Here is a 25,770-nt window from a genome sequence, read left to right on the forward strand (position 1 = left end):
ATCCTCCTACCTAAACTTGTTCCTCCTTCCAAATTCTAAATGAATTCCAAATTCATGCAACCCTAGTTTCCCAGTCTAATATGCACAACCCACATAATGATATTTAACCCTTTTCCCTTCATTACATGTCAATCCTCTCATTTATAGATGGGGAAACTGAGGCACGAAACGTTTTAGTGACTTGTCTAGGGTCACTCAGCTAGTAATGGTGTAAAGGTTAAAATTCTAGCTATACTGTCTAAAATATCTAATGAGTAGTCACCAATAAATTATAAGCTTTAGCAAGAGTTAGACTTTTAAGCATTTATTAAGGAGAATAAGAATTTGGTAAAGAGAGAGAGAAAGGCCTAGATTCTTCTATCTATTAAAGGGTGAGAGCATTCCTATTTCTGCTCTCCTCCAGAGTCCACAAGAAAGAGAGTGAGTCAGAACACCAAGCTCCCCCTTCTTCCTCCCACAAGCACATGTCACTTCCTGAAGCCAAAGAAAAGACTCATGGTCTTGCCCTCAGAGACTTTTACCTCATGGCGGAGCTTTGCTACAGTAAGTTTCTAGCAGGTGGCGTCATTCCAATCGTTACAATGGTCATAAGCAGGATTTAAACCTAGGTCTCCTTGACTCTCTTCCAGAGTTCTATTCACTCTGCCACCTAGCTGTAGATCTGACTGTCATTCCCCTAAACAAGAAACTACAGTGACTCTGTATTGCTTATATGATAACATATATACTCTTTTATTTGTTTATGAAAGCCCTTCACAACCCAGCCCCAATCTATGTTTACAATCTTATTATATATCATTTATCTTCCCACACTCTTACTGTCCAAACTGGCCTTCTCTCTCCTCTAGGATCTCCATCTCTTGCAGTGTCATCTTTTGTACCTGGAGTGCATGCCCTCTTCACCTCCACAACATAGCACATGCTTCTATATGAAGCTTTTCTGGATTCTCACATTAGTCAATGCCTCCCTCCCAAACTAGCTTATATTTATTCTCTTTATATTTATTCTGTATATATATATATATATGTATACACACAAATATATGTGTGTATATGCATATGTCATCTCCTGCAATATAAAGTAAGCCTATTGAAAGTAGGGTTTGTATAATTGAGGGGTGGGGGGTGGGGTTCTATCATAGCATAGTACTATCAATACTTGTTGATTAATTCATGGATGGAAACCCTGGGAGAAGAGAATATTGAAGAAGAAAGAGGGGTCACTCCAGGAGTATTAAAAGGCTTAAAGACGATGAGGACTAAGTAAAATAATTGAAATTATTAGGCAAAAAGCCTACTTCAATCATTTATATAATTTCCCCAGGAATCCTACTGCTGGGTCTCTAACTGAAGAAGTGTAATGATAGAAAGAAGGAACCTATACTCTCCATCTTGAGATTAATTCTTTTAAACTTTATTCATATTTTGTATTTGATAACCTGTGAACATGTTTCATCCTACAAAAAGAAGGAACTCCTATGGGGACAGGAGTATTTTACTTTTGTCTTTGTATTCACATCTCATAGCACAAGGCATTGCTTAACAAAAGATGTTGAGTTGAAATGAAAAGCAGCCTATTTGTAGTCGCAAAAAGCAAGGAAATAATTAATTGTGGCCAACAATTGAAGGAGTACCCAAAATGTTTTGCTATATGAATCAAGTAGAATATTATTGCACCAAAATGATAACCAAGACTTAAAAAAAAACAGAGAAGTATGGGAAGACTTGTATGAACTGGTGCAGAGTGAAGAAAGAAAAACAAAAATGATTACATAATGACTGTAGTCACACAAATGAAGACAAAACTTAAAGACAAAAGAATCAAGTCAAAGACTGTGACTAATATTGGAGCCAATATATGATGTTAAAATATACTTCTTTTCTGTTAATTTTTTTTACTATAAAATCAAAATGAAATACACTGTGGGCAATTATTGGTAGGTTTTCAAGTGAAGGATCCATGATCTCTTAAAGATTTTCTAGAAACTAATTCTTTAGTTATATATTAGCCTATGATCCCTGAAGCCTCGCCAACTCTGAGATTCTGTGATTTTAAGATTCAGGCATTTTTCTATTTTCAGTGTGTTTTGACATTTATTATTTTTTTCCTTACAAAAACCCTAATAAGTAAGGAAAGCAAGTATTATTATTCATATTTTACACATGTCCCTGTGTACACTGTCCTCTTGGGCCCATTTACTACAATTTCTACTTCCTATGATTCTGTTAAATAGTATCTTGCCACATCCAATACCATGTTAGAATATTTAATCATATTCATATATCACAACTTATTCAGCCATTCCCCAGTTGATGAGCATTCTTTAGCTTCTAGTTCTTTTTTATTGTTTTTCTTTTTTTCTCTTTTTAAACACCTCTTCAGAATTAGTAAAAGTGTTTTGTCCACCTCACAGACATTAATCTATTAAAAATAGAAGACAAAAACAGATAATAATAATAATAGCCTTCGTTTGTCTAGCATTATATAGTCCTAGAACACTCTATGGGTGCCTCAGAGTGATACATTGGAAAGAACACTGGCTTTGGAATCAGAAAAGTAGGTTTTAGAACCTGCCACTCTTATCTGCTACCTGTGTGACTCTGGGCAAACCTCTGAGCCTCAGTTTCCTCCTTTGTAAAATAAGGAATTTGGACCAAATGACCCCAAAGTTTTCTTCCAGTTCCATAATTCTATATCACTGACGTTTGATCCTCACAGCAATCCATGAGGTGGTATTGTAAATATGATTACCCCCATTTTATATGTAAGAAAACTTTGATTCAGAGTAATTGTTCAAGTTAGGTATGTGTGTGTGTGTGTGTGTGTGTGTGCGTGTGTGTGTGTGTGTGTGTGTGTCTGTATAGACAGAGGGAGAGTAAATGACAGAGCTCAAATTCAAACCCAGATCTCCTGAATTCAAGTTCAGTGCTGTTTATACTACTCCCTGTGCAGTGTGATTTTTTTTTTTTTGGTGAGGCAATTGGGGTTAAGTGACTTGCCCAGGGTCACACAGCTAGTGTGTCTGAGGCCGGATTTGAACTCAGGTCCTCCTGACTCCAGGGCTAGTGCTCTATCCACTGCGCCACTTAGCTGCCCTGTACAGTGTGATTTGTAAGCATCATTTATTTTTTTTGTACTACGGCAGATAGTGATCATATAAACAATGACCAAAATGAGTTGAGAAGCCTCTTGTCTGTCTTCACTAATCATCCCCACCTCTTGCCACCAGCATTTTCACTCCTCAACAAGCTTCCATCTTTGACCCTCCGTAAACTCACCATCACTTAGCCAAGATCCATCAAGTTTGTTCTCTTATTTCTATCACAAACAGATGGCTTGTACTAGCATAGCCCCTGAACCATATGCTTTCAATATATAAAAGCCTATCAGTCAACACACACTTATTAAACACTTACTATCTGCCAGGAACTGGACTATGTGCTGGGGAAATAATGAAAAGGGGAAAAAACAGCCCATGTGTTCAAGGAGTTCACATTCTAATGAGAGATATATATACTATATCTATATATATGTATATATATGTATATATACATAGTATAAAGGGAGATAATCTCTGAATGAAGGCACTAATGAGGATGGTGGGGGGGACAGCCTCTTCCAGGAGAGAAGATTTAAGATGAAGGTGTTCATTTGCCCCTGCACATGTTTCTGATACTGTCATATAAACGGGTATCAAAATGCTATTTTGACCAGAAAATCCAAGTCAATCATTTCTTTTTTTTTTTCTGTTTTAATAATATTTTTATTTATAGTTTTGAGTTCCAAGTTTTATACCTCCTTCCCTCCCTCCCCTTAACCCTCTCTGAGACAGTAAACAATAAGATATAGGTTATACATGTACAATTATGTAAAACATTACCATATCAGTCATTTTGTAGAAGAAAACTTGAAAAAAATGAAAGTTAAAAAAATAGCAGGATTCAGTCTGTGTTCAGTCAATATTGGTTCTTTCTCTGGAGGTGGATGGCATGCTTCATCACTAGTTCTTTGGGACTGTCTGTGATCATTGTATTGCTGAGAAAAGTTAAGTCATTCACAGTTCTTCATTAAACAATATTGATGTCACTGTGCACAACATTCTCTTAGTTCTGCTCACTTCACTATATATCAGTTCGTATAAGTCTTTCCAGGCCTTTCTGAAATCATTCTGCCTATCATGTCTTTCTTTTTTTTTTTTTTAGGCAATTGGGGTTAAATGACTTGCCCAGGGTCACACAGCTAGTAAGTGTCAAGGGTCTGAGGCTGGATTTGAACTCGGGTCTTCCTGAATCCAAGGCCAGTACTCTATGCACTGTGCCACCTAGCTGCCCCTCTGCCTGTCATTTCTTATAGCACAATAATATTCCAACACCATGATATACCACAACTTGTTTAGCAATTACCCAATTGATGGACATTCCTTTAATTTCCAATTCTTAGCCACCACAAAAAGAGCTACTTTAAATATTTTTGTACAAAGAGGTCTTTTTCTCTTTCTGGGGATGTCTATGGGAGATACACACACACACATACATATATATGTGTATATACATATATACATACATACTATATCCATTTCTATATCTATACACACACACACAACTAGCAGTGTTATTGCTGGATCAGAGGGTATGCACAGTTCTATAACCCTTTGGGCATAGTTCCAAATTGCTTTCCAGAGTGGTTGGATCTTTTCACAACTCCACCAACAGTGAATTAGCATCCCAGTTTTCCCAATCCCCTTTAACATCCAATATTTTCCCTTTTTGTTATATTTGCCACTCTGAGTCAGTCATTTCTATGTAGACAGTCTCATGACCTTTTGGCTAACACTTGCTGACTTTATTTTTTTTGGAAATTGTCATTTTTGCTAAAGGGATATACTGATATTCTATAATCTTTTTTTAAACTACAATATGACTCAGTTGTTTTTAAGCCTTTTAATATTGTGACATTATGATAGAAGAATTTTTTCATAAACCAGGGTCAAAAAGCACATATAGAAATGATGTATTATATTTCTTCTTCATTCTATATGATCCAAAGATATGGTATCATGGGAATAGGAACTAGACCTGATTTAATTAGTATAAGTCACTCCTGGGTAAGGAAACTCCTTCCACCAGTTCAGGTCGGCACATTCTCTGCAATTTGTAATGCTAAAGTATTGCCTAGAACACCAAGATGTTAAGTGACTTGCCTTGAGTAACACAGCCAATATGTGCCAGAGGCAAGATATGAATGGAGGTCTTCCTGACTTTAATGCAAATTTGCTATCCACTACACCACTCTGTCCCTGTGGGGCTCACTGACATCTATATTGACTGTTTTCTTCCTTCCAAAGAAATGTTATGCCTTTAATTTCTCTAGCACAGAAGATTCACAGTATATACAGCTCGGCACACTCGCCCACCCCCAAAAGTACAAACATTCATTTTTTATGGACTATTCACTTATACTGCCTCTCTGTAACTTTCTTTAGGAATGCCCCAGTGGTGTTGTTAATGAAGAAACCTTCAAGGAGATTTACTCTCAGTTCTTTCCACAGGGAGGTAAGTACAAATGGAGAGTTGTTAACATGCTCTGAAAATGAGCATTCCAGCTGTAATTTGGAATGTGGTTTTGATCTTCCTCATATCCCTCTGGTTGTTAAAATGATTGTGTATATTTAAATAATGTACAACAGTTACAACTGAAACCAACACATGAGCAGTTGGATGCACTCAATATTAGTTTTGTCAAAAATAAAAATGGGAAATCTTTTTTTTTTATTAGGTGCTATGATGATTTTAACAACGATGGTAAGGAAATATAGTGCAGATATGACTGTCTTTGAATAGGACTTGTTTTTCTTTGTCATTTTCTTTAAGTATAATCTGCATCCTTGATATATTCTCCATCACTTTCTTAAGTCTAGACATTAAGAAAATGATAAATCAAGCCCTGATTTGTAGCATTTTCTGATTTCCAAGATAGAAATGTTCACACTGAAAATTTAACAATCACCTCTCCAGAGCCAGTGTGAGCTGGTTCTAGCACACTCTTGTTTAACTATATGTGTGACATTAAATCAGATCCCCCGAAATAAATGAACTAAAGCAGGCAGTAAAATTCCAATGCATCACAGTTAGACTTCTGACAACTATTAGGCCATATGTTTCAACACCGTCATAAAAGGAATAAGGGAAAGGAGAAGAAAATAATCATTTACATAGTATCTACTATCTATCAAGGACCACACTAAGAACTTTTTACAAATACTATCTCATTTGCTCCTCACAACCCTGGGCGCAGGTGGTATGGCCCTCAGTTTTTGCTGTTAGAGAAACTGAGTCAAGCAGAGCTTAAATGGATTTGCCCAGGGTCAAACAGCTGGTAAGTGTCTGAGTCAAATCCAAACTTGGGTCTGTACTCCAGGCCCAGTGCTTTGTGAACTGTGGTGCCACCTATCTGCCTTAATATGGACTCCAGTAATGTAGGCAGGTTTTTGAATCAGGAGATTTGGATTCAAATTCCAACTCTGATCATTATTATCTATGTGACCCTCATAGGCAAGCCAATTAACCTCCCTGAGCCTTGGTTTTCTCAATTATAAAATCTCCTCTACTATTGTTGTAAGGAAAGCACTTTAGAAATTCTAAAACCTTAGAAAAATGGGAAGTCTAAGCATTAGTAAAGATCCATTTAAAAGATCATTTCATTTCCACGTGTAATTTTAAAATTATTTTAGACTCCGAAAATTATTGAAAAAAATTGAGTATATACCATCTACTAATGTATTCACATACATATCCCTGGAAAGTGTTTCAGCTACAAACACAAATGGAAACCTCTTTTTAAAAAATATTATTGCTTATAGTAATGGATGGAGTTATTACATGAAACAAATTAAATCCAGCTTCACATTAAAATTTCATCTTTTTTTGAAAAATGCTATTTCTACATTATAGACTCCCTACTTCAAATGTATTCCCTTGGTAAGAGATTTCATATTAAAAAATTCAAATAGATAAGAAGAAAATCACTTTACTTTTAAAAAATTCTTTGATTATCCATGTTAATCAAAATACATAAATTCATAGGTATTGTGTGTCATGATGTGCAATTTTAAAAATTGACACTGCTCACCCATATTTTGCTATAATACTAATGAAGGGGGGGGAAAAGGTTTTAAGGAAGAAAAGTCAAGTGGCTATCATTCCCTCCAATCTAAAAAAGCCCTTCTTTTGGTAGTTTTTATGAACTGTTTGTCAGTTCTTGGTCCTGCCAGGACATATATGAAAACACATATAAATACATGTGTGTATATGTATAGAGGTGTACTACAATGTGTATATATACATATATCCATATGTGTGTATGCATGTATGTATATTACCATGCACATAATACAGTATGACCACAATAAAATATGCCCCTATAATATATATATAGTATATAATGTTTACTATATAATGTATACATTTATATGATATGTTTGTAATTTCTATTTCCTACTAAAATATGTAATTATATATAAATGCATGTGCAGATAGTATTCCAAAAATACTTAGTTCAGTTTTAAGCTTTAATAATTTAAATATATACACACATATATAATATGTAAATAAACATATTATTATAAGGGTATATGTATACACACTATATAGCATACCTATCTATATACATAGTATATATGTTATATATGATGTTAAAGTATATAGTATATCATACTGCATCTAATTTTACACATAATTACATTACATGAATTTATTATATATGTGTGTATGTGTGTGTGTATAGACCCAAAAGTCTTTGTACATTTTTAAGCTTTAATAGCTTAGCATTAAGACTTCTAGCACAACCTGGATAGGTAGGAAGATAGATATATATGTAAGTATGTAGATACATAGGTACGTAGTTAGGTAATTAGGTAGATGGATGGATGTTTGATGTAGTTATAGCTATACATATATACATGCACACGTGTATATATACATACATGTGCACACACATATACACATATGTATATGCCTGTGTGTATATATGTCTTGATTTCCTCAAATAAAATGCTTTATTTATTTGTTTGTTTGTTTTGCAGGGCAATGAGGGTTAAGTGACTTGCCCGGAGTCACACAACTAGTGTCAAGTTTCTGAAGCTGAGTTTGAACTCAGGTCCTCCTGAATCCAGGGCCTGTGCTTTATCCACTGTATCACCTAGTTGCCCCCAAATGCTTTATTTAATGTATAAAGCATCCTATAACTTGTACTGTATCAAGATGTGAGGCCTGCACAGTGTTTACGGCAACTGTTAACATATTTTTGGAGGACAGCTTTTATAAAAGCATGGACATGAGAGATGCTGGCATGTTGGCTTTAGAGAACAGATAATAGTAGGGACATGTAGGACACATTCTTTTTCTGTCCACTATATTTATATACATGAATGAGGTGTGGATATGGAGCAGTGTTAAGAAGAGATATGGGTCTGTCAGAAAGACACGTGAATTATCTGGTGTTCTGATTATTAAGCTACCTAGAATGAACTAAGGGATATGTTGATAAGGAGTAAAGTGTACCTAGTATAAAAGCAAATGAGGAAAACCACAATAGAGAAATCTACTAAAAGTAACAAATTGAGGAATATATTTTCACCTTTCTAGACAGAGCATGCCCTGTTATATGTATATTATTCATTATATATAATTTCTGTTAACCCACATCAGTTTTACTAGCCCATCTGAGTTTCAGCCTCCCTTTCCACTGCTTCTCCTGTGTTTGTTATTAATTCATTCATTTAATTGACAAACATTTTTCAACTGTTTGCTATTTGAAGAGCAAATGCATTTGATAATATCAATCATTGATATTAACTTAGAGTATTACAGTTGCTAAGGATTTTATATTTATTTCTTATGTAATTCTCAGAACAACCCCTTGGAAATGGGCAATTCAAATATCGCTATTTCTATTTTATAGATGAAAGAACTAAGCCTCGGAGAGGTAGTCACTTTCCTAAGATCATATACCTTATAAGTGAAAGAGTCCGAGCTTAAGCCCATATCTTGTGATTCTAGGCTCAGTGTTCCCTAACACAAATAGCCACTTTCCCCATCATACCTCATCATCATCATCAACAACAACAATGCCTAGCATTTATATAGCACTTTAAGCTTTATAAAGCTCATTAAAAATATTATCTCATACTGAGTGAGATGAGCAGAACCAGGAGGACATTGTACCCAGTATCAAGAACAATGTGTGTTGCTCAACTGTGATAGACTTGACTCTTCTCAGCAATACAATGGTCCAAGATAGTTCCAAAGGACTCATGATGGAAAATTCTCTCCAAACCCAGAAAAAAAAAAAAAAAGAAAGATGGAATCTAGATGCATATCGAACCATACTAATTCTGGGTTTTTTTGGTTTTCTTCTTTTTTTTTTTTCCTTTTTGCACTGATTCTTCTTTCACATCATGACAAATGCAGAAATATGTTTAATGTGATTGTACATAAATAACCTATATCAGATTGCTTGCTGTCCTGAGGGGGGAGAGAGGGAAAAAAATTTGAAACTAGAAATCTTATAAAAACAAATGTTGAAAACTATCTCTACATGTAACTGGAAAAAATTAAAATACTTTTATGAAAATAAAATATTATCTCATTTTATCCTCAAAACAATCCTAGGAGGAAAGTACTATAATTTTATAGATAAGGAAATTGAGACAGAGAGAAGTTAAATTACTTGTCCAGGGTCATATAGCTAATAACTGTCTGAGGCTGAATTTGAGCTACATATAAACTTGCAAGAAGAGAAGCAGGTAGGTAGTACAATGGTCAGAGAGTGGAATTGGAATCTGGAAGACTTGGGTTATAATCTTGTCTCTGGGAGCAGCTAGGTGGCACAGTGGATAGAGCACCGGCCCTGGAGTCAGGAGGAACTGAGTTCAATTTCGGCCTCAGACACTTAACACTTACTAGCTGTGTGACCCTGGGCAAGTCACTTAACCCCAATTGCCTCACACACAAAAAAATAATAATAATAAATAAAAAATAAAATAATCTTGTCTCTGAACCTACCTAGCTGTATGACAACAGGCAAATCACTTAATCTTTCTGTAGCATCTAATTTTTCTCAGTTGTAAAATTAGGTGGTTGTTCTGCCCACTAACGTCCTTTCTTGCTCTAAATCTCTGGTCCTATGAAGCCCATGTATAGTCATATCCTTTGCACCCCCAACTCTACTATATCCAGCTCTTACATCACTTTTACATTCCATCCTCCTCTCCCCCATCCTTCAATCATTCATATAAGCTCTCTGCCTTGAATGTCCTCTCTCTTTATCTCTTCCTTTTAGGTATCTTTTCTTCCTCTTAGACTCGAGGCATGTACCATCTACTTCTTAAAGTATTCCCTCATCCGCTAGCATTTTCTTTCCTTAGATATTCCTAAAGTGCTTTGGCTGACCTTGCCTTTGCCCCCATCTCTTCTGACCTTGCTTATAAGTGTACATGGTCCAGGAACCCTGGTAAATTTCTTCCAGGCATGGACTGTTTTAGTTTGGATTTCATATCCCAGTACTAGCACCAGCTTTACACAAGGACTGACAACAAGGTTTAACTAGGTAGCTCAGTGGATGGAGCACTGGCCCTGAAGTTAGGAGGACCTGAGTTTAAATCTCACCTCTGACACTTACTGTGTGACCCTAGGCAAGTCACTTAACCTCAATTGTCTTAAACAGTTTAGGCTATCTCCAGTTGTCCTGATATGTATCTTGCCAATGTACACAGATGACTGTGGAAGAGAGAGTGAGGTTGGTGACTTTGCATAGCCCTCTGTCACTTAAATCCAATTCACTGCAAGTCATGACAATCTCCCAATGTCATGGTCCTCTTCAAGAATGGAGGACAGGGGGAAGCTAGGTGGCACAGTGGATAAAGCACTGGCCCTGGATTCAGGAGGACCTGAATTCAAATCCAAGCTCAGACACTTGACACTTACTAGCTGTGTGACCCTGGGCGAGTCACTTAACCCTTATTGCCCTTCACAAAACAAAAACAAAAACAAAACGAACAAAAAATAACAATTAAAAAAAAAAGAATGGAGGACAAAAAACAATCCTCAACCCTTAGATGGATGAACTTTCCTCATAATATTAACAGTTAAAATATTTTTGGTTCTAGAATTTAATCAATGTTCAAATAAACCAAATTGAATTGAATGCTTTAAATTTTAATGTTAATTGCTATTAAAATTCTTGCTTTTCACAGTGATTTGTGAGAGCTACAGACCACAGTCTAATTGTTTTCAGGCCGTATCTAAGATCAAGGGGAAATATATGTATCAAGGGGAAATATGTGTGTGTGTATGTATGTATGTATGTATAGGAAATATATGTATGCAAATATATGCATATACATTTCAGTGCTTCTTCAAGGTGCATATGATAACATCTGAAAAGATGTCATTATGTGACCTTGACCAGTTCCCTTCCTGAGTTTCAGGTTTTTTGTCTATAAAATGAGGGATAAGCTTCAAGATCTTTTCCATGGAATCCATCCCAAGACTGTACACTTAATTCTTTTCAGTCATTCAAGGAAATTTAAGAAACTCAGTGAAGCCATCTAGTTAATGTCAGTCTAATTAGGGCTTATGTTAGGAGAAATATCACTTAATATATTATTATTTAAAAATGCTTTATGATACATAAGACAGCTCTCAAAGAATTATCACTCTATGCTTGTTCTAGCTATAATTCAAATTTAAAATATCACTGTGAATCTGTTATAGTTTGATAGTTAAGTTTCTTCAGTCCCAACGAGAAACTGTGTAACATTAATAATTGAAGCTTTGTCTTCATTGATGTTTTTGCTTGAGTATGTGACAGTTTATTCAGATAGACACTGATCATTTGGGCACTGAATTTAGATTTCATTAAAAGATGAACTTCTTTATGAAGGATGAAAGCTAAGTTATATTGATATAATTATTGCTTTAAAATTGAAATTCGGTAAAATATTGTCTTTGGGAAGGGTTCCTTAAAGCAGTGCAAGTTAGAACAAGTTTGGTATGAAAAAGTTAGTTTTTCTATATGACATAAACATAAAATTTGGGAACATAAGAGTGGGTTCAACTTCTGGGGTGCTTTTAAAATTATATTTGTCATGGATGGTGGTGACTGGTTGCTCTATTCTATTGGCTGCCTCATCAATGTTAGAAAAGAAAGGTTTTCTCCATATATTATTTTCTAGCAGAGAGTAGGAGAAATCCATTTATTTTGGAGATCAGTACAACTATCTCTCTATAAATTTTTAAATATATTTTGTGAAATTATAAAATTTCACAAACACCATTTGAGGAGGATAAAGCATATAACTAATATTGTACTCAAGTGAAATCTTACACCTGGGGAGAACATACATGTTAATGATGAGTCTGCTTAATAAAGCCCCTTTCAGAATGGGCATTTTCCCAAATAACCAAACCTAACAACCAATTAATTCACCTCTCCATAGGGTAGTAAAAAGTTCAAAAAGTCATAGACTTGGAATTAGATGGAACATTTTTCTCATCCATCCCCTTAAGTTATAGGTGAGTAAACTGAGGCCCAGGGAGATCAAGTAGGTATTAGAAGTAGTATTTGAGGGGCAGCTAGGTGGCACAGTGAATAAAGCACTGGCCCTGGATTCAGGGGGACCTGAGTTCAAATCCAGCCTCAACACTCAACACTTACTAGCTGTGTGACCCTGGACAAGTCACTTAACCCTCACTGCCCTGCCCCCCCCAACAAAAAAGTAGTATTTGAAATCAAGTTCTCAAACTCTAAAGCCAGTGTTTATTTTTCTCTGAAGCACATTTCCCTCTAGAAGCATGTTCTGCTCACAGTAGGACAGCTTGCATGTTTTCAAACAAAGAATAGTCTGGCAATCCTCAGAAGTTCTAAACTGGACTGGACCTGTAATTGCTTTGGCCCAAGGAGCTTCTGTCTGAGGAACCTCATGTAGATTGGTACTCCCCTGGCACCTTACAGTCTTACAGAGGTGTTTGCATCACTGAAATTTAAGTGATTTGTCTAGACAGTAAAAGTCAGGATGTGTTAGAGGCTTCTTGGAACTCAAATTTCCAGAGGTCAGCAATCAAAACCCAGGGGTACCAAGAATCTCTTACTGGAGAGACCCTACAATTCTCTCCCAGCTGCAAGCAAATCAGTGTACTTTAGTTGACTTTCATTTAATTTGAGTTTGTCATGAAGCCCTCCAGTGCATTGTTTGGATGTTCTACATATAATTTAGGAAAAGACTTCTACAGATTTCAATGAGCCAACCAAGCATTTATTTAGTAACTACTGCATACCAGAGACTGAAGTTCCAAAGACAAAAATGTAACAGTCCCAGTTTATATTCTGTCTTGTGAGAAGATAAGTTCACATATAAATAGATAGAAGATACATGCAAAATAAAGACACTACTTTTTTAAGGAAAAGCCTCATAAAAAGTTACACTCAAGCTGAGCTTTGAAGGAAATTTGAAGCATTTTTTAAGAGGCAGACGTGCAGTCAGTGCATTACAAGTGTGGGAGACAAGTAGTCTTTATAAAGGCATGGAGATGGGAGATTGGAGGATCGTATATGAAGAACGGGAAGAAGGACAATTTGATCAGACCTTAGAGTATAGGAATAGAACCAGTGTATAAATAAAGCTACAATGGTAACTGGAGTAAAGTTGGGAACTAAACATTTTCATTTTATATTAGAGGTAATAGGGAGTCTATGAAGTTTACTGAGTAGAGGAGGAATATGGTCAGACCTGTAGTTTAGAAATATGTTGCTGGGCTAGGTGGCGCAGTGGATAGAACACTGGCCCTGGAGTCAGGAGTACCTGAGTTCTAATCTGGCCTTAGACACTTAACACTTACTAGCTGTGTGACCCTGGGCAAGTCACTTAACCCCAATTGCCTCACTAAAAAAAAGAAAAAAAAGAAAAAGAAATATGTTGCTGGAAGCAGGAGAATTGATTATAAAGAGGAAAGACTGGAAGCAGGGAGACTATGAGGACTTGCATTAGAGCCTGTGAGTAGAGAGGAGCAGACAGATCTAAGAAGTATTATGGATGTAAAATGAAAACAACTTGAAAATGGATTAGTGAGGGGAGTGTGAGAGTGGGGAGCCAAACAGAACTACAAGACTGCAAACCCGGGTTATTAGAAGAATGATGGCATCATAGCCAGAAATAAGGAAGGAAGATGTATTTACAGGGATATTGTGAGCTTGAGATACCTTGTAGGACATCTGCTTTCAAATGTCTGCTACATAATCCATGATGTCAGATCCTAGAGCTAAGGAGAGAGACAGTGTGTGCATACATAGATATACACACATGCATATGCATGTCTGTGTACATGTGGTTATGTGCATATATAAATATCTCTTGAAGTCATTGGCATAGAGATGATAATTAAATCTATGAATAAGTTAATGAGTGATAGAATGAGGATAGAGAGTTGGGAAATATAGATGCTAGAGTGCATTTTGGCTCACGATCCAAAATAGGAAACTGAGAAATGGTCAGACATATAGGAGAAGAACCAAGAGAAAATAGTATCATCAAAACCCAGAGAGGTAAAATTTTCCAGGAAGGGTGAGTAGTCAACAGTGAGAAATACTATAGAAAGGTCAAGAGAAGAATGAGGATTTAGGAAAGGCCGAGATTTCTTGTTGGTAACTTTGGAGAGCAGTTTCAGTTGACTGATAAAGTCAGAAATCAGGTTACTAAGTGTTAGGAAATGAGTGGGAGGAGAATAAGTGGAATCAATGAGAGGAAACAGCTTTTTCTTAAGAGTTTGGCTATAAAGTAGGAGAGTTATAGATAGTTTGAGGGGGTAGGCAGAAGTGTCAAGTGAAGATTTTTAAAGGTGGGAGAAGAACTTGGGTGTATTTGTAGGCATCCAGGAAATAGTAGATCTGGAGATATTTAAGAATAGAGAGAGAAAGGGAATGATTGTCGGGGCTACCTACTGCATGCAGCAGTCTGGAAGTGTTGGGATCCAGGGTCTTCAGGAGAAAAGCCAACTCATCAGAAGGCAGATAGAAGACAGATAGAACAGACCATCTTGTCAAGGGGGTTTGAGATAAAGAAAAAGAAAAAAATGGAGCTAGGGGGGTTTCCTATTTTTCTTCAGTAAAATGTGAGATGAGATTATCAGCTGAAATGGTTAGGGAAGAGCTACTATAGGAGGTTTGAGAGAAGACAAGTTTTGAAATAGATGTTGTGAGAATTATCACAGAATCAGTTAGGGAGAAGGTGCCAGTCTGCATTGGTAGATGGGTTTTCCTTATGTGAAGGTCCCCATGCCAAAGAAATTACCGGTCAGGCTCAAATCCAAATTTTTACTAGAATGAATTTGCCAAGGTGTTCTTTTATATGTGATGAAATTAAAATGAATCCTAGCTGAGTTCAATTAATCAGAATACCCCATTTTCTAGCCATTTATTTACTGAAATATTATTGTGGTTCATTGCAGGGGAAGGGGAAATTTTTGACAGAGATTAACTGTATATTTTATGTGTTAAAAATTCTATACACTGTATTTCTAAAAGTTGCCTAATCAAGCATTCTTGCTTTTTTTTTAATTTCAGATTCAACAACATATGCACATTTTCTGTTCAACGCATTTGATACTGATCACAATGGATCTGTGAGCTTTGAGGTAAGTCCTCTGACAACCATTGCTTTAATTTTAAAATTCCTAAATATTATTGGCAATTCAGTGATTTCATCATATTTGAGCATAGAAAAGGAAAAACAAGAAAAGTGATATGCAGGAATTTCCTTTTCAGCACTGAAATTCAAGACACTCTTAAATTATGTATCACTCAACAGCAATAAAAATTACAACCTACAGTTTGTTAAATGCCTAACACTTCAAATCTCTCTGGCATGAAACAAAGGTTAAATGTCCTAATTTCATTAGTAATAGCCATTCAAAGAAAGTCTCCTATTAGAACAGTAAAATCTCAGTTAATGAACCCCCTAAGAATCTTTAAAGGCATCTTAATTTGTGGAGGCTAGGAGGCCTAAAAACAGAGTAAAATGTAGGTTCTGGATGAAACAAGATAAGATTCCATGTTCCAGGGGCTGAACAGCAGCTAGGGAAGTGATGGTAGTTGAGAAGATGGCTTCAGTAAGAATATGGCAGCAATTAGACAGCTAAACATCAAAGGATGCTGGGGGTGAGGGCAGTGATGTTGGATGTCGATCTGGAGGAAGGAAAAATGGCCCCACTGCCACTGCATGCATGGGTGCAGTTACAGGCATTTCAAAAAGGTCTCATTTTAGGAGGGTGGCTGAATCCAATATTCACAAGCCATTCCATTCTCTGCCTACTAGGTTAGATCAGAGGTAGAACTTTCTCCTCTAGAGCTTCCCAACCCCCCAACATCCTCCACCCCTTCCTTCCTCCTCTGCTCTTTTCCTGGGTCAGGGAAGAATGTAAGACTTAGTGATAGCCTCAGGGGCTGGGGGAGGGGGGGCTCCCTCCTTCAGTCCCTTCAGTCAACTTGCTTTTATGAAGTGGCAGCTACCTGCAGTGTTGGGAATAAATGCTGGAGATATAAAGAAAGAGAAAAGACCTATTATCAAGGAGCTTTCAGTCTATAGAACTCTTTTAATGAGCCACAACTGGAAGCTATAATAATAGAATTGAAAGACTCTTTCACTGAATCAGAGGGGCAGTGAATAGCCCCTAATTCATGTGGAATCTTCACTTGCTCTATGCATGTTTGTGTTTTCTGGAGATGATAAAGACATCCCCCTCCCTGCCTCACTTCCAATAACCCCTTCAGTAAATGATTTTCTACTGAAATAAGGAGACAGAAGACCAGAGGATATGAACTTATAACATAAATAGGTCGTGATGACCCCAGGCTCTTCGTTATATACAATGTGAAATATAAAATCACTTCACAGTTGCCTTCCCCAGCCCTATACACACACCCTGATCATAGTTGAAGACTTTGGAAACAAACTCACTTATAACAGGCAATTCCAAAATACTGTCAAGTATTGTTACGGCTGGGGATGGAGAAAAGTATCTCAGCAGTAAAATGGAAAACTTTTTTTTTCCATATCTATATTAAAGAACACAGGTGGGAAGAGAAAGTGGAACAAGAAAACAGTGTTCTACGTATCCACAGTATTTCACAGCCTGGAAATGTGCATCAGCACTTGGGAGGAGGAGAAAAAATGCTCCCTCCACTACTGCTGAATTTCCCAGTTGGGAAACATTCACCTCCCCCAGTCCGTTTGCTCATGGCTCATCTGCCCCTGGTGGATAAAGCTTCTGACTAAGATATCCACCCTACACAATCACCCCACTCCTCTGTTAAATGCCTCTCTCAGCCATTTCTCTGCCATCTCTCCTGTTGCCGCTGCTTCTGTAAAATATAAAACAGTGGCACCTCTCCTTCTCCATCAATTAAAAAGGGCTAACTACGTCTCTCAAGATACTTTGCCATCCCTCCCATTTGCCTTGTGAGATTTCCAATATCAACCTTGCCCAAGGGATGTTAAAGGTGTCTTTACAAGTGGTGCTGAGCGTAGGCCATTTTAAGGTGTTAGAGAAGCCAGATGTGAGAGGAGAGCAAATTTGGCTTACTGACAATGAAATCTATTAATAGAACATTCTCTTCCATTTTTTGAAATATTACCGGATATAACATAGATACTCTATTTTCTAGCAAAAGATAAAAATAAGAGCTAAGTTCATCTAATAAAAAAGTTGTTTGTTTTTTTGCTTGTTTGTTTTGTTTTTAAGCCCAATCCTTACAGAATTTGTGATGTATTAGTAGGGCAAAAGCTGCATGTGTTTGTATTTTCTGGAGGTGATAAAGATACTCTCCCTTCCTACACACACACACAGGCACACACCTACACCCCTCTCCAGGTAAATGATTTTCTATTTAACTGAGGAAGCAGACCAGTCTGAGTAAGTAACATTGGAAAGTTTTCACTTCCTTTGTAGTTCTAGAAAGCATGTTGGAATACCCTACAAAGGGAAGAGGAGAGATTCATGCTCATTACTGTTTCAAAAGGAAGAGGGCAACTACCATCCTCCCAACTCTGTAAAAAAAAAAAATAACAAAGACAAAACAAACAAAGAAAACCCTCCTCCTCACCCCCCCCCCCTTTTTATTTAAGATGCTATGGACTAAGAATACAGGAATCAGAATAGAGTTCAGTAAAGTTGATGCCAGAAGCTTTTCAGCAGTTTTGTGCATCAGGGAGCAAATGAACCAGTTCTTTCACAGATAAAACTAAGAAGGTACAAATGCAAGTACTCTTGAAAACAAATTGAGTTTTTGGCAAGTGCTTGCAACTTCTTGCTTGACAGATTTCAATTACCATGCGGAAAAGCTAGGAGGAAAAATGAGATAGGCTACATTGAGTTCCCATTTTACATCAGCACAAAATAAGGTAGAAATTCATTTTTAAGTAACTGTTTATTGGAATGGAGATTGCATCATAAAGAAAAGACTGCATTACCTCAAATGTCATTAAAATAAGGGGAGGATGGTTAGTGCTAGAGGTCTGCATCTGTCTTTTGATGTAGCTAGCTAGTTTCAGAGCATACAGAAAAAGAAGGTGCTTGAAGAAGAAAAAGAAGAAGTGGTGAACTAGGTCTTTTGATTTAACTAATGGAACTCAGATTCCCACACTTGCAATCCTGGGCTCAGATAGATGAGCTTTCACTGAATCTTGCCCACTATCAGGCAAATATATTGTTTCCTAGACATCTCCAAACCGTGCTGCCTTACACACACACACACACACACACACACACACACACACACACTCATTCACTTTCTCTCTCTCTCTCTCTCTCTCTCTCTCTCTCTTTCCCCTAATGAGAATGAGAACTACTTCAAGGGCAGGGAATGTCTTGATATTGTATTTATATTCTCAGTGGTTAACATAGTCCTTGGCATGTAATTAGTGCCCAATAACACTTTTTTTCATTTATTTCTGATATTGTATATCATGCTGGAAGAAGGTACACCTGATAGTAATCCCTGTTGATGTGTCTCTACAAATGCACAGTCAGCCATCTTTTTTTTTCACACTGAGGTAATATAACTACCATGTTTTACTTGAAACGAAAATCAAAAATAAGCTACTTAGCTTTTCCTCTCTGTGTCTGTGTCCAACAGCCACTTTACAAAGACTTTCTGACTTATTGCTTGGTCATAATATCATCCATGGTTCACTTCCATTGGCAATAGGTTTGGCAGAGACCATTAATCAGCCTTCACCATAACCAGTGACTGATCAGTGCAACCAACAACCATGGTAGTAAGAATTTAGGAATGGCTCTGTTGACATTCCCATAATCACAAACTCTGTCTGCATCTAGGACAAGGCTAGTTCAATTTTGCTCTGTGTAAATTCCTAATGGACAGCCTAAATTATGAGTCATTGCCTCTGTTGGAGCATAGGGCATAATCCACCCCTCTCCCATCCCTATTGGAATGGACAGCATAATGTGTTTGGGACAGAATAATTTGGAAAATGGAATTAGGTAGAGTCCAGAAAGGGGGAAGCTTGAAATTAGTGAACTGAGTGGTATTATGCAAAAATAAACATCCTATTGTGTGAACAGTTCTTTATGAGGCAAAAAGAATACAAAAATAAGATCTTTGCACTCAAGGAGTTTATGTTATTCTACAGAGACATAGCTTGTTCATAGATGACTAAATACAAAATACATGAGGAAAGAACTATTCAAAACTGCATGCATCAAGAAAGGCTTTAAATAACACATGACATTTGAATTGGTCCTTGAAGGATGGGCCTTTAGCATGGGGAAAGGAAATCAAATGCTGATTTGGGAAAACAATTAGTAAACTGATATGACAGGAATGTAGAAGCTCAAAAGCAGTAATAGTAGGAGATAAATCTGAAAAGGCAAGTAGAAGCCAGATTATGGAGATCTTTAAATGTCAGAACGAGGAGTTTTTGAGAAGTTTTCTAAGAGGAAAAATTTCAAGGGTTATATTGTTACCCAAAGTGGGGAGGGAAGAGTATCCCAGAAAAGGGAGTGATCAGCAGTGTCAAAAGTTAGAGAAATGTCAAATAGGATTAGGATTGAGAAAGGGCCATCATTCTTAGTAGTGAGGAGATTGTTAATAACCTTTGAAAAAGAATTTTCAGTTGTAGGATAGAGTGAGCATCCATATTACCAATGGCTGAAAAGTGAAGTGTATTGTTAAATTGCATTTCAGTCATGTTCAACTCTTTGTGATGCCATTTGGGGTTTTCTTGGCAAAGATACTGAAGTGGTTTGCCATTTCCTACTGCAGCTCATTTTGCAGATGAGGAAACTAAAGCAAACAGGGTTAAGTGACTTGCCCAGGGTCAAATAACTATTAAGTGTCTGAGGCCAGATTTGTACTCAGGAAGATGAGTCTTCCTGACTCCAGACCCAGCACTCTATTTACCGCAGCACTCATAAATAGAGGTTATTTCTTTGACAGTGAGTCACTAGACATTTTACTGTTTAAATAGCAGTATTCATTGGTAATTTTTCATTCTTTGTTGCTCAGGGGGGGAAATTGAATTTATGTCAATTTTTGGAGCTATATTGTCTGTAAGGCTGTCTATGATCACTTGCAAATTCTCCTGGGAATATGCATCACTTGAAGAAGATATATCATTACTGAGGTTTTTGGTTTGGGGGTTAGTGGGGGGGGTTTGTTTGTTTGCTTAGACCTAAAATTTCACCAGTATAGGGAACTTGCACTGTGGATAAACACCCTTCCAATGCAGATTGGCAAATTATCTGTAACCTATGGTCTAAAGAGTTACCTTGAACAATTGAAAGGTTTAAGTGACTTGTTCAAAGTTACATACGTACTGTATGTCAGAGATGGGATTTGAATCTATGGCTTTCTAACTCCCCTATGCTATGCTGCCTCTCACAGATTTTCAAGTACCATATATGTAGCCACCTATAAGACTGTGTGTATGGAGCCTGTTTAAATAGATAAATGTGGCTTATGGGTAGCATGGATAGATATGGTCTAGTATCTGGCTCACCTCTCCAGAGAGGAAAGGCCATGAGTGCACTGCCAGACTACATTTGAAGGGGTATAGAGGAAGAGATGAGTGATGTCTAGGACAGCCCTAGCTTTCAGAATCTCTCCTCCACTCTCCAAGAGAAATATTAGTCTAGAATTATACCTATCTGCTACCCTTCAAATATCTCTGGTCTAGGGATATGATGAATTCAAAAATAAAAGCTATTTTCTTGATTGCTCTGAAGGGTAAGCTTACAAAGGTAGTCCTAGCTTTATACCACCAAATGCTAATTACACAAAAGACTATCACAGATAGAAAATAGTGAGTAAACCCCATCTAAGCAAAACAGAAGTGCAATATATCAAAGAATACTCAAGAGTTAATGAGTTCTTAATCTGGGAGAGAGAGAGAGAGAGAGAGAGAGAGAGAGAGGATCTCACTTCAATCAAGGAGAGAGGGAATAATCTCACCTAGAGTAAGTAGGTCCATTCTCAGCTGTCTCTAGAGGCACAAGCAAGGTCTAAGGAATGATGCAGTTGGTTTTTCCATGAGCATTCTCTATTCCAGAGCCTTTCTCTTTTCATAGTACTTTCAAATTCCTTTTTCCATGTGACTCTCCCAAAGAGTGCTGGGAACCAATTTAGTAAATCCCTTATGGAAGGCATGTGTCTTACTCAACATTCCTTCTAGCAAATTAAGTCATCCACTGAGGGGCAGCTAGGTAGCACAGTTGCTAAAGCACTGGCCCTGGATTCAGGAGGACCTGAGTTCAAATGTGGCCTCAGACACTTAACAATTACTAGCTGTGTGACCCTGGGCAAGTCACTTAACCCTAATTGCCTCACAAAAAAGAAAGAAAGAAAGAAAGAAAGAAAGAAAGAAAGAAAGAAAGAAAGAAAGAAAGAAAGAAAGAAAGAAAGAAAAGGAAAAAAAAAGTCATTCACTGAGTATGCAACATAGCATACAACCGTTTCTCCCTCCCCTGGCTGAATGAGAGCCAGGTTTTATATAGACAAATATAGACAGATAGATATGTATGGGATGTGTGTATGTATGAATACACACATAGATACATATATAATATGTGTATGTCATTGTAATTTCCTTTTAAATTATGTCTATTTAATATAGTTTATGTTTATCATGCATAATATTTGTAATTATGTACATATAATATATTATCTTTATATTCAATTCTATTTCTATAGCTTGATCTTCTTTTATACTATAACCATGATAGCTAGATGTTTTTTAATTTGTTTTATTTTTCCATATATATTTCTTTCAAATCTGTCTTTGCATGTCATGATGAGAATTTAGATCCATGCAATACCAATAGTCGTAATTATTGGATTGCTCAACAGTTTTTCTTTGTTTCTTATATTTTTAAGTAATTAATATGTTTTAGATTACTAAGATTTCTGATTCTTACTATACTCTTTGCTAGTGACCAGTAGGCTGTTTTCACTGGGCCTCTAGATGGGCTCCTTTAGATGAGTCACCAGTCACTCTTACATTCTTCTTGAATAAGGGATTTGAATCAATGAGAGCACTATGTTTTGTTTTGGCTTTTTATGTTTGTTTATTTTTATTTTTTATTTCTTGTGGGGCAATGAGGGTTAAGTGACTTGCCCAGGGTCACACAGCTAGTAAGTGTCAAGTGTCTGAGGCAGGATTTGAACTCAGGTAGGTCCTCCTGAATCCAGGGCTGATGCTCTATCCACTGTGCCATCTAGCTGCCCCGAGCACTATGTTTTTTGAGATGGCTGTCTCTACCCTCACCAATCCAGTCCATATGTCACTGTCACAACCACTACTAAGAGAGCACATTGAAAAATTCACTTGAAATAATTCAATATTTATTTGTAGCCTTTAAATTGTTTTGCTTGATTTGAAGCAGCCTTTTGAACTAAATCAAGATAATTCTTCATTAAATGTCTACTTTGTTCCAGGAGCTGTACTCTAATTAAACTGGGGATAAAGATACAATAAATGAAACAATCCCTACTTACAGCAAGTTTACAGTCTAATGAAAGAAATACGGTGAATAAATGGAACCAAATGAATTGTCTATGCCAAAAATGTGAAATGAAGAATTTAGTTAGGTTATAGATTTGAACTATCATTTTAATGGTTATAACAATTAAATACTTCTAATCAGCATGTGGTTTATAGACATCTCACTGCCGTTTTTCATCATTTTAGTTTACTGTTCTATTCAGGAAATCCCATCAATGTTGGCACTTATATCTTTCAGCAGTTCAAATAACCATCTGTATACCCCTTCCTGTTATTGACCATGTCCTCCTGAATATATTCTATATTAAGGCTTAGAGTTTATATGTGAAAAGACACTGTAGATACATATAAAAGAATGACACTGGACATTCTTATTTTTCTTATATAATTTCCTGTTCAACCAGTTATGCTGCTCACTTACATTTAATCACCTATTAAAGGTGAGAGGGATCAAAAGATGCTAAATATACCAACAAAAACCTCTGAGAAATCGAAATCCAAGAAAATAACTTCCATTTTACTAAGTGAATCTTAATTGTCTAGTGTTGTCAGGATCTCGCTGCCCTAGTTTTCAGGCATTTGACAGCTGACTATCATGGGTTTTATTTCATCTTTACATTGCCTTTCTGCAGATGATACGCTGATCTGCATATCCAGTACCCAACTCTCTTTTGAGAGGCCACATTACCAACTCTCTATTGGGTATTTCAATCTGGATTTCTCAAAAACATCTCAAACTCAACATATTTAAAACTGAAATCATTATCCTCTCTCCTCCCACTGACCTCTCTCCCAGATTCCATTATTTCTGTTTAAGGCACTCCCATTGTTCTCAAGCATGTGACCTCAATGATAACCTTCACTCCTCACCATACATCTGTTCAGTTGCCAAATACTGCTCTTTCTCACCTCTACAATGTCTTTTTTTTTCTCATTTACCCCATTTCTCTCTCTACTCACACAGCCACTACTTTAGTTCAGACATTTATCAAAGGCAACAGCCTTTTGTAAAGATATTTTATTAACTACTTGCCTAATTTGGGGGGGCCTAATCTGTGGACAACTAATCTGGGGACTTTTGACTTGGCTGGCTATCTGACTGCTATTAATTTTCTATAAAATTTCCCCCTCTGCTCCACTCCCAAAATTGATAAGCAAATGGTTAAGAAACCTCTTAATTAAATAACCAAAGCAGAATTTATTTATAAAAATCAATGTAAATGTGGGGCAGCTAGGTGGTACAGGGGATAGACCACAGGCCCTGGAGTCAGGAGTACCTGAGTTCAAATCCGACCTCAGACACTTAACACTTACTAGCTGTGTGACCCTGGGCAAGTCACTTAATCCCAACTGCCTCACTAAAAAAAAAAAAAAAATCAATGTAAATGATAAGGGTTAAGAAATGTGAATTATACAACCTGTCTTCTTTTACCATAATAAGGGCTGTTGCTGCCTCTTGCCTTAGGGTATGCTCCAGCTTTCTCTAGCTTTCACTCCTTTTCTCCTTCACTCCAGCTTCCCTGCTTCACTTTCACTTCTAACTCCAAGCCCCTTTCACTTTGTCGACCCCTCTGAAAAGCCCCTTAGTGTCCTCATCTCTGTTGCCAACCCCCGGGCGTCTCTAGAGTCTCTGTGTCTCTGTATTGTAGCGCTTTCTCCAACCACCAACCACCATAATGTCTCCTGTTCTCTTAATCTTCTGGCCTCCCTTGCATTCTCCTAGTCCACCGGTGTCCCCCCTTTTTCCTTGCCAGCTCTGTATATATGTTCCTTCTCTCCCCTCAAACCTCAGGCTCTCTGTGCCCCTGCACACACCAAGCTAATCCACCAGCCGCACTAGGGCTGTGCCCAGCAGGGCTTGAGGGACCCGTGCCCCCTATTGCGTGCCTGGGACTTCCACACAGCTATGCTAGGGCCTGGCAGGACAAGCCTGGGATCTCCAGGGCAGCTCCCCTCAGGACATAGGGAGCTGGGGCTTCTTCTTCTCCTCCTCCTCCTCCCCTTCCCCACCCCCCCAGCCATCTGACCTGGAGTCCTGTTTTTGGCTCAGCTGAAGTGGTGGGGGAGGGGCACCAGCCCCTCACACAGGAAAAAACCCTGAGAGCCTAAGGCTTTTTAATCTCAGCCCAAAGGCAGGGTCACCAAATAAAAATAAATTCCCACACTTTGAATTGGTCTCTCTGCTTCAATGGTTTTCCCCCAATACAGTCATTCTTCCATGCAGCTGTCAAAGTGATATCTCCTAAACAGATCTGACCACGTCATTTCCCCTCCTCAAACAACCCCAGTGACTCCTAATTGGCTCTAAAACTACATATGAATTCTTCTGTTTAGCTTTTAAAGCCCTTCACAATCTCATCCCAACCTATGGTTCCAGTCTCATGGTACATTGTCCTCCCTTCCATACTTTATAATCCAGTCAAACTGCTCTGTTCCTTACACAGGACTCCATCTCTTCACTTTTTCACTGGCCATATCCCATGATGGGAATGCACCCCTTCCTCATCTCTATTTCCTACCTTTCCTTTCTTCTAGACACCGCTCAAGCACCACTTTGCAGTTGGAGCCTTTCTTGATTCATCTAATAGCTAGTCCCCTCCCTCCTTTACTCTATTTCAATTATCTAATTTGTATTTTTATCCATATATTTATTCTGTATATATTTGTATATAGACTTGTTTTCCCTTTAGAATGTAAG

The 25,770-nt window shown here is 37.4% G+C and overlaps 1 protein-coding gene across 7 annotated transcripts in view; it reads left to right on the forward strand.

Moving 5' to 3' along the window:
* KCNIP4 (potassium voltage-gated channel interacting protein 4) overlaps positions 1-25,770 on the forward strand; it is a 1,176,826-nt gene that overhangs the window by 1,136,860 nt on the left and 14,196 nt on the right. For all 7 annotated transcript variants that reach the window (XM_043972814.1, XM_043972810.1, XM_043972813.1 and 4 more), the window contains 2 exons: positions 5,484-5,553; positions 15,617-15,687. In XM_043972814.1, coding sequence (XP_043828749.1) covers positions 5,484-5,553; positions 15,617-15,687 — 141 coding nt within the window. The remainder of the gene's footprint in view (positions 1-5,483; positions 5,554-15,616; positions 15,688-25,770) is intronic.

Source organism: Dromiciops gliroides, chromosome 6, assembly GCF_019393635.1.
Source record: "Dromiciops gliroides isolate mDroGli1 chromosome 6, mDroGli1.pri, whole genome shotgun sequence".
Classification (NCBI taxonomy): domain Eukaryota; kingdom Metazoa; phylum Chordata; class Mammalia; order Microbiotheria; family Microbiotheriidae; genus Dromiciops; species Dromiciops gliroides.